This window comes from Hyposmocoma kahamanoa, unplaced genomic scaffold (genome assembly GCF_003589595.1).
Source record: "Hyposmocoma kahamanoa isolate Upper Pololo Valley unplaced genomic scaffold, ASM358959v1 90536, whole genome shotgun sequence".
Classification (NCBI taxonomy): domain Eukaryota; kingdom Metazoa; phylum Arthropoda; class Insecta; order Lepidoptera; family Cosmopterigidae; genus Hyposmocoma; species Hyposmocoma kahamanoa.
In genome coordinates this window covers 1-10,042 of record NW_020654634.1, presented here as the reverse complement: position 1 = coordinate 10,042, position 10,042 = coordinate 1, and the positions used below count along the sequence as shown (strand labels likewise).

Genomic DNA, 10,042 nt, shown 5'->3' with positions numbered 1-10,042 from the left:
TCGTTTGGAAACTTTAGAACGGCAGTGGAATGAATTCATTAGTAATCATCGAAAAATTGTATACGAGATAAGGCGAGAAGAACTCGAAAAAACTAGTTGTTACATATCTGATGTTTACGATCAAACCGAAGAGATATATATCGAGTACAAATCGCTATTAAAAGACACATTGTTAAACCTGAACCCTAGGCTCAATCCAGTCAAAGGGGATGAGAAGAAGGGTGGTGAACAAACTGCAGTAAAGCTGCCTAAGATCTCAGTGCCGAAATTTTCAGGCAAATATTCAGAATGGATCCGTTTTCATGACTTGTTTACCTCCCTTATTCATAACAATCCCAATGTAGATGATGTTCAGAAATTACATTACCTGAAAAGTTGTGTAATTGGTGAGGCAGAACAATTACTTCGACACATATCGGTTACTTCTGACAATTATAAGGTTTGTTTTGCACAGTTGGAGAGTCGTTACAATAACAAAAGGTATTTAGCTAACAATATTTTGAAAAAGTTGACTTCTCGAAAGGTCCTGGTATCTGAGTCAGCTAGTGCTATCAAACAATTGTTGGACACTGCCAAGGAATGCCTACATGCATTAAAAAGTATCGGGGTAAACGATATTAGTCAAAAATTAGAACCAGAATCCCGTAAACAATGGGAGCAGAAAATTAGTGATTCCAACAGTGATTTACCTAATTTTAATCAATGTGGAGAATTTTTACAAGGTAGGTTTAGATCGTTGGAATATCTGGATGCAAGGGTTCAAAAAATTGAAAAGACCAATTGTGCTCATGTTGCGATTACAATCATAACTTGCAGTTTTAATAATTGTAAATTTAAAAATTTGCAAAGGAAAATCGACTTTAGCTTCAAAGTCGTTGGTAGTTATAAAAATTCAGTCCCGTCTTTTTTAAAAGCTTTTCTATTACGGTTAAGGCTCATGTTTTAAGTAAACTGATAACTTTTCTACCAATTAGTAAGGTTTTTGTTCAAGCTTTACAAGCACTCCCGTCCATGGAATTAGCTGATCCATCATTTGACACACCAAACAGAATAGATATTATTTTAGGTGCTGAGGTATATAGCCAGATCTTGTTGGAAGGTTTGATCAGAGGTTCTTCCGGCTCTGTCGTTGCACAACACACAAGACTCGGTTGGATCTTATCTGGTAAAATACTCAGCGAAAATAAAAGCGAAATCAACCGTGGCGAATCGTGTCTCAATGTAGTAAACCGACATTTAGCTCAATCAAATGAGAACGAGCTTCTCAAAAAGTTTTGGGAGCTAGAGTCTGAACCATCCTTTGATAGGACTAAACACTTAACTCTAGAAGAGAAAAGGTGTGAGGAACTTTTTATTAAAACTACCAGACGCGATGAGTCTGGTAGGTACATCGTCAAACTACCCTTCAAAACGGAAAATTCACTTTGTCTACACGGTAATCTAAAGAATATCGCGCACAAGCGTTTTCTCATGTCAGAAAGACGTTTGTTGAGAACACCCAATCTCAAGACTGAGTATTCCAAGGTCTTAGAGGAGTACCTCAGTTCGGGCAATGCAGAAGTGGTAAAACTAAGTGAAGTGGTCAAAAAAGGAGTAGTATATCTACCACACCACGCTTCGTCAAGATAAGTCTACTACAAAGGATTGCATGGTGGTTGACGTGTCATGCACCGATTCTAATGGAATATCATTGAATAGTGAATTAATGGCGGGTCCTACTCTCCAACCAGAATTGCGACATTTGATAATGCGATGGCGGTGCTACCCGATCGCTCTTGTAGCCGACATTGTTAAAATGTATCGGCAGATAAAGGTGGCTGATGAAGATGTAAATTTTCAACGTATATTTTGGCGTGAAAATCCAGATGTTGCATTACAACATCTTCGTTTTTTGCGAGTAACTATTGGTACTTCCTGAGCCCCATTCCTTGCTGTTTGGTGTCTCCAGCAGCTAGTCAACGACGACGGTTCTGAATTCCCATTAGCGGTCTCTAGAGTCCTTAATGAATTTTATATGGATGACTTGATGACCGGCTGTCATTCCATAGGTGAACGATTAGAAATTTACGAGCAAATTACTACTTTGTTGAATCGTGGAGGATTTCCACTTCAAAAGTGGTCAAGTAATAGCAAGGACTTACTGAAGGTAATCAAAAAGGAGGCAGATGATGTAAACCAAAATTTGGAACTGAAGACCGACGACGTTATAAAGATTCTCGGTCTGAAATGGAATAGAGAAGCTGACGAATTTCGTTTTACGGTCGATCTGCCTCCTTTGCAAGCTCCTGTAACAAAGCGAAAGATGATCTCTGATATTGCTCGTCTCTACGATCCTTTGGGGTGGATAGCACCGGCTATCACCACAGCCAAAGTTTTTATTCAACAGGTGTGGCTATCCAGCGTCGATTGGGATAGTGTACTTCCGGATTCAATTCTTAAAAACTGGACGAAATTTCGAAACAATTTGAAAGCGCTCTCGGAGTTTCGAGTACCTCAATAGATCCACTCCAAAAAAGACGACAAAGTATTTGAATTGCACGGGTTTTCAGACGCGTCCAATGTGGCGTATGCAGCAGTCGTCTACGCGCGCATAATTGATGAACAAGGAAGAGTTCATGTGCATTTGATCACCTCCAAAACCAGAGTGTCCATCCCTAGCCTAGAGCTGTGTGGCGCGGTATTACTATCCAAGCTTTTAAATGCAGTGGCAGATACTCCTTAAGTACCTAAAGGGAATTTACATGCATGGAACGACTCATCAATTGTACTAGCCTGGCTAAGTAGTCATCCTAGCCGGTGGAAGACCTTCATCGCAAACAGGGTATCGGAGATCCTCACCATTACCGATAGAGATCAATGGTCTCACGTTGCCTCTAAGGAACACAACCGTCAGAATGTGTTGAGAATTTGCTCTGGAATCAGTGTCCCGATTGGTTGCATCTGGAAGAAATTAATTACCAAAAAAGCGAGTTGAAGGATACAAACCTGGAAGAGAGAAAACCTAAAATTATGATTCATGTAACTACAAGCAACGAAGAAAACGATGAGCTATTGTCTCGATTTTCGACCTTAAAGAAACTTACCAGAGTGCTGTCGTTCTGCCGAAGGGTCCTGCGGTGGAAAAAATCTGAAAAAGACAAAACTGAAAATATTAGTGCACAGTTAACAGCAAAAGAAATCAACGATGCTTTGCTTAACTGTATAAAAATGTACCAAAAACAGAGTTTCTATGAAGACATTGATAATTTGCAGAATTGTAGAAAATTAAATAAGAAATGTAAACTTAATTAAATTTTTATTGAATTGATATTCAATTATTTTTTGTGAAATTACTCCACTAGTTTGTTATAATTATTAATACAAAGATCGAACACTCAGAAAAAGCACTCAGAAAAAATTCCTTCGATCCGGTCGGATTCGAACCGACGTCTTCTTGCATACCGTGGCAGACGCTATACCAACTAAGCCACGGAACGAACCAACGGACCTCACGAATTTTTCTATGTGCTTGCGTCGTGTCTTTGTACTTGGTCTTTCAACGACTTTTTAGTCGTAGCGCCATCTATGAGAAATCTTTGACAGATTTATCACCCAGTTAGTACCTTTACAGGTACCAGTCCTGGCGAGAGATGTCGCTATTCAATGTATTAATTAAATTTTTATTGAATTGATATTCAATTATTTTTTGTGAAATTACTCCACTAGTTTGTTATAATTATTAATACAAAGATCGAACACTCAGAAAAAGCACTCAGAAAAAATTCCTTCGATCCGAAAAAATTTTTTGCCAGGACTGGTAGCTGTAAAGGTACTAACTGGGTGATAAATCTGTCAAAGATTTCTCATAGATGGCGCTACGACTAAAAAGTCGTTGAAAGACCAAGTACAAAGACACGACGCAAGCACATAGAAAAATTCGTGAGGTCCGTTGGTTCGTTCCGTGGCTTAGTTGGTATAGCGTCTGCCACGGTATGCAAGAAGATGTCGGTTCGAATCCGACCGGATCGAAGGAATTTTTTCTGAGTGCTTTTTCTGAGTGTTCGATCTTTGTATTAATAATTATAACAAATGTAAACTTACTTCTCTGAATCCATTCTTAGACGCAAATCAAATCCTCTGAGTTGGTGGAAGGTTACAAGGTGCTCAGGTCAATGAAGACATCAAACACCCGTTTATTCTCCCTCACTAGTCGCCGTTGACACAATTAGTGATTGACGAAGCACATAAGACTACGTTGCATGGAGGGCCTCAATTAATGCTTAACTATTTGAGAAGCCGGTATTGGATTATTGGTGCAAAGAGTCTCGTTCGTCGGTTTGTGCACAAATGTGTGACTTGCGTCCGCCACTATGCTCAAACGAGCCAACAAATGATGGGACAGTTGCCCATATCAAGGATGACCGCACATAGACCTTTCCATCCGGATGTGGCGTAGACTATGCTGGCCCAATCAGCGTGCGCCTTTCAAAGAGTCGCGGTTGTCACTGCACAAAGGGCCTCCACAACTGCCTGTTTGTGTGTATGGCCAGAAATGCCATACACCTCGAAATGGTCAGTGATATGACTGGACAAAGCTTTTTAGCTGCGTTTAAAAGGTTTGTTGCACGAAGGGGTCATGTTGCAGATTTGTGGAGTGATAATGGCACTACCTTTGTGGGAGGCGCTAGGGAATTAAAGAAACTGTTGGATACGGAAAGATCTAGTGTTGTGGCTGAAATCGCGTTGGATGTCTTCAAATGGCACTAATTGGCACTTCATCCCTCCCCATTCTCCAAACTTTGGAGGATTGTGGGAAGCGGGCGTGAAGTCAACTAAGCACCATATCAAGCGGGTCATAGGCAATAGCACCCTCACATTTGAAGGAATGACAACAACCTTGTCACAAATTGAGGCGTGCTTAAATTCAAGGCCTATTTCTCAGTTATCGAATAATCCAGGCGATCCAAATCCTTTAACACTCGGACATTTCCTAGTAGGGAAGCCATTAGTGCTCGTACCCGACATTCATTATGAACATGCCAACATTAGCAATCTCAAATGGTGGCATCTTACTCAACGTATGGTCCAGGATTTTTGGCGTAGATGGTCACATGAATATTTGACGCAGCTGCAGCACAGATATAAATCGTCAGATCCCAGAACCTGAAGTTCCCACCTGGTAGGTGACTTTTTGGTATTATTACTTATTATTTTTAATTTTAATTCTAATATAATAGTAACTTGTGGATAATGCTGTTGATTGTACGTGTACCTATGTTAAAAATATTTAACTCTGATTGTAAACATTTCATGTACAATTGTTTATTATCCCTGAAAAATAAATAAATTAATAACTGAAAAACATCCCGGTTTGGACAAATTAACGCGAGTAGTCACAATTAAATATAAAGGTAACTTTATTAAGCGACCTGTGTCGAAGTTAATCGTTTTGCCTTTAGATAGCGAGTGATTTAACGAACACTATAATTTACTAGTACTTACAATTAAATGTAATTTTAAGGTGTAACTAAGTCGTTAGGTTATTTTGCATTGTTGTTATCTTTGCACAATATACAATTTATTGTATTTTAATTTAGAAGTTTAGTTCCTTTAGTTGAGTAAAATTGTTCGTTTACATTTATAAAGTAGATTTTTTTCTGTTTCTGTTTATGTTTGTATTATTTCCGTTTATGGACTTGGTCCATGGCGGGCGGAATGTTAATATTTCTATTAACATTATACATAAATTTAGTTTAGGTAATGTGCCGCTAGATGGCGTTGAACATTTTATGCAATTTTCTAAAACGCGCTATTGAGTTGTTTCAATCCGAGACTATACCTAGAAAACTCGGACCCACTTCGGATGTCGCTTGTGCACTAAGTCCCATTCGAATCCGAGAATGTACGAGTATCGCTTGTACACCTAAAGATAAAATTATCACTGATATTTTCATTCAATGAACTCTAAACTCACTATGTCACGTCATGCCACTTTTTCAGTGATATCCTGTAATTGGCAACACTTATTGTTAATACTTCTATTAACATTATACACAAATTTAGTTTAGGTAAGATGCCGCTAGATGGCGTTGAACCTTTTATGCAATTTTCTAAAATGCGCTATTGAGTTGTTCACGGAAATTGTATAACTGTGGAGTGATTTTCAAATAAAAACGTGTTATTGGAACATACAGGCTGTTTCATTTTAGGTATTTTTGGGACGGTATACACTTATTGGTCATGTAAATTAGTTTTTAAGTTCTGTACGTATGCTGTTGGATGTCCTTTATAATATAAATAAATAAATATTTCGGACCGTCATTTCTCAGATTCGGAACTAATACGAATCGGACGTTGTGTGCAAACAGTCTTTCTCTCGAAGTCCGTCAATGAAAATACGAGCCGGTTCGAAAATGTCAAATGGTTTTGTAATACATTATTAGTTCTAGCCCCGAGACTCAAGTCTGTACTCATCTATAGTGGGATAACGACCGCAACTACGGATATTGTGTTTCCAGACTAGGGTTTATTTGAATAATTAAAAATTAAAGCAAAAAACAGCACAGAGTACTAAAAAAACCGACCTCAAAAGTTATTCATCCCATAGTTTGACAGCGTTAGATATAGACTATTTTCTTCAAATTTAAACGGGGCCTCATCTGAGGTACTCACTCTTTCCAACAACAAAAGAATCATTAAAATCGGTTCACGCCGGAGATACACATACATAAAAAAAACGTACAGTCGAATTGAGAACCTCCTCCTTTTTTTGAAGTAGGTTAAAAAACAAATATACGCGATTTAAATCCAAAAAGAACAGTTGAATTTCCAGTAATAATGGCGACAATCTAAGAATGCTTTATGCATTTTTGTATTTATTTACTCTGACTCATTCAATAGGTAACATGACAATATGCACCATAGTGCTACAGAGATAAAAAAAACACTAACTATACTAAAATTAAGTACTGATTAAAATGCATCCTGATTTCCCCGCTTTGTTCGGACTTCTTTAGTGCATTTTAATTGAGGAACAATAATCGCGTATTTTTAGCAGACAAATCTCCAGTATGAAATCTTGTCGTACCACCTTTTTCCAGGCTTCAATGTTGCCAAAAAAGCTGAGCAAAATGTGATGACGTCACCCGACTTCACTGGCGACCCATGTCGCAGGAAATTTGTCCCCTAATAAATACACGGCTTATAGACTTTCCATCAACGTGTTACAGATTGTATTTTCCCAAAGTTTCAGCCAAATCGACCGAACGGCTTTTCTCATATACTTTGTGCGGGGTCCTTTAATTCTCGGAGAAGTCACTGGGAGCATTAAATTTTAGTCTTTGTGCAATTTAACAACTTCTGCTACGGGGATAATGTCAAAAGCAATGATATTTAAAGTTTACCGACACTGCAAACAAATCGGTGTAATTTTGTACTTTTTATATAAGTTAAAATTATTTTTAAATTTTTATTGATTTGATATTTAATTATTTTTTATGTGAAATTACTCCACTCGCTTGTTACAATTATTATACAAAGGTCGAACACTCAGAAAAAATTCCTTCGATCCGGCCGGATTCGAATCGACGTCTTCAAGCATACCATGCATGCCAGACGATATTTTTGAAGGCAAAGCGTGCTGGTGAAATTACAGGCACATGGGTCTTGGCAGTGCTATTTTCTATCTTTGTGATTTAAACCTTCCAGTGGCACAACAACTACTATGGAGATGTTGTATGACACCACTTAGCACCAGGCGCACGACTTGTTCGTCCCATCACTTGGTACCATACAAAAAAACATTTCTCGTTACACTCAAATCTTTCATATTTGTTGTGTATAGCTTATGTCACTTTGCTGAGTTGGATTCGAGACTATGATAGAACGGGAATGCAGGGCCTGGCGCGTCTCGGCTGTCCGTAACACTATTTTTTTAAGAGCCCCCCACTAGGGAAACCCTGTATCGCGCGTGTCATGAACACACACATAGACAACCACAATCTACACCCAAACTCACGAGAAAAATAAAAAAACACTAGACATTATTTAAAAAATAGGCTGACATTTCCCGTCATAGAACTATTCAAAATAATCGGTTATTCGAATCGTTCGTCATCTTTTGTCTACATATTATAAATAAGTCGTGGCTATACAGTAATTCTGTTCTGTTACGTTCTCTTAGTGACAATTTAGGAGATTATCTTTAAGCAGTGAGCAGGTATATTGATTTTAAAGTCACTCTCGGCTTATCTACAGGATCAGAAGATGGGCGACTGAGTTAATAACCAGTAAAAGGATTATACTTAGTCGTGAATTTCTGTTTTATAAATTAAGTACTAATTGCTTAGAGCAAAAGCTGAAGGATAATATGTGTAGAATAAAATTTCCGTGGTAAATCCCTATATTAGAAGTATCTAATTAATTATTTGACGAATTGTCTAATTTAAACGCGTATTTTGCAAAAACTAAAAAAAAAATAGATTTGTGGCTGGGAAATTGGGTGGAGATGTATTGTCTAACAATATAGTTGTTAGTACTTGGTATTCTACCTAGGCAGGCTATGAAGTGGCAGTGGGCGGGGCACATAGCTAGGAGAACCGATGGCCGGTGGGACGGAAAGGTTCTCCAATGGCGACCGCGCACCGGACGGCGCTCAGTGGGTAGACCCCCCACCAGATGGACCGACGATCTGGTAAAGGTCGCGGGAAGCCGATGTATGCGGACAGCGCAGGACCGATTGTCGTGGAGAGCGTTGGGGGAGGCTTGCCCAGCAGTGAGCGTCGTATGGCTGAATGATGATAACTCTACCTCGGCACGAGAATATCCTGGAAAACACATAGAAAAGAAACGTGACGAGGTCAATAACAAGTTCAAATCATTGTAATGGTTTCTGGGCAGAAAGTTCCGATTGTCCCTTGGAAACAGGTTAACTATCTACAAGACAGGTCTCAAACCGGTTTAGCGTTATAGGTTGCAACTGTGGATCAGCAGGTATGTTAAACTTGGAGATATTACAGAGATTTCAAAATGGGGTACTCAAAACTCTGGTAAATGCTACTGGTTAAAAAATGGATAATATTCATGATTATGACAAAAACCTATAAATTCTCACAACATGAATAAGGACTTGCACAAGCTCTGAACGAACCCCTAAATAACAGACGATTGAGGAGGCGCCAGGTGAGGAGACATTGGAAAGATCAAAGCAACTTAACGCAGGGCGGACGAGGCTAACATGCCAAATAAAGCACAACGAAACATCTACCCATGGACCAACCGGACTTTGCAAAATGCAATGTTTAAAAAATATATTCATGGCTATCTTCACGTACAGAATGAAACATATACTTATACAGGGTTATTTTTAAAATACTAACAACCTGGCAGGACTATGTTACTAACATCGTTGTTTTTAAAATCAAACTGAAGTCTTCTTTCACTACAATTTTCTATGTACGGTATTTTCCCTCCTACCTTATAAGGTACTTTCCCTCCGTGTGGCATAGCCGTGTGACGCCCTATATTATTATGTGTGTGTGTATGAAAGGTAACCTAAGTATGAAAAGGGGATATTTAAAATAACTAAATACTGGATATAACTTCTTGACTTTAATTATTACGAACGTATAATGATTACAATCATCACACTAGATTTTTTAGTAATAATCTGTGTGGAGCACAGATTTTAAGCCCTCTTGATATCAATCAGGTTACCCCACCAAGCGAGAAACAGCCCGCGTATAATAATCACAACTTCCGTTTCCTAATCTTATTTAATCATGTATTTTGCTAAACAGTACAATTACTGTATAGCAAAGTACTCAAATCTATGCAAATGAATTACTACTATTTATGTACAATATTATAAAGATATTTTAGGAATGCTAACATTCGGCCTTTCCTGGCCTTTTATCGTCTCGAGAAAACAAAATAAGAAAAATAATAATTAAAGAAATAATACTAAGTATCTTTACATAATTTCATGAATACGTGTACATCAGCTAATAACCATATCGATCTAATATCGCCGTCTCCACAATAATATCACAATACAGCATGTAAT

At 38.3% G+C, this 10,042-nt stretch overlaps 1 protein-coding gene across 1 annotated transcript; it reads left to right on the top strand.

Annotated features, from left to right (window-relative positions):
* Positions 1–1,011: 1,011 nt before the first annotated feature.
* LOC113236254 lies at positions 1,012–1,629 on the top strand. The gene has a single exon (XM_026472260.1). It carries the CDS (start codon positions 1,012–1,014, stop codon positions 1,627–1,629), a length of 618 nt encoding a protein of 205 aa, XP_026328045.1.
* Positions 1,630–10,042: the final 8,413 nt, after the last annotated feature.

Excerpts from the sequence above, each read along its gene's own strand:
- LOC113236254 (XM_026472260.1), top strand. The coding sequence starts at position 1,012 with ATGGAATTAGCTGATCCATCATTTGACACACCAAACAGAATAGATATT.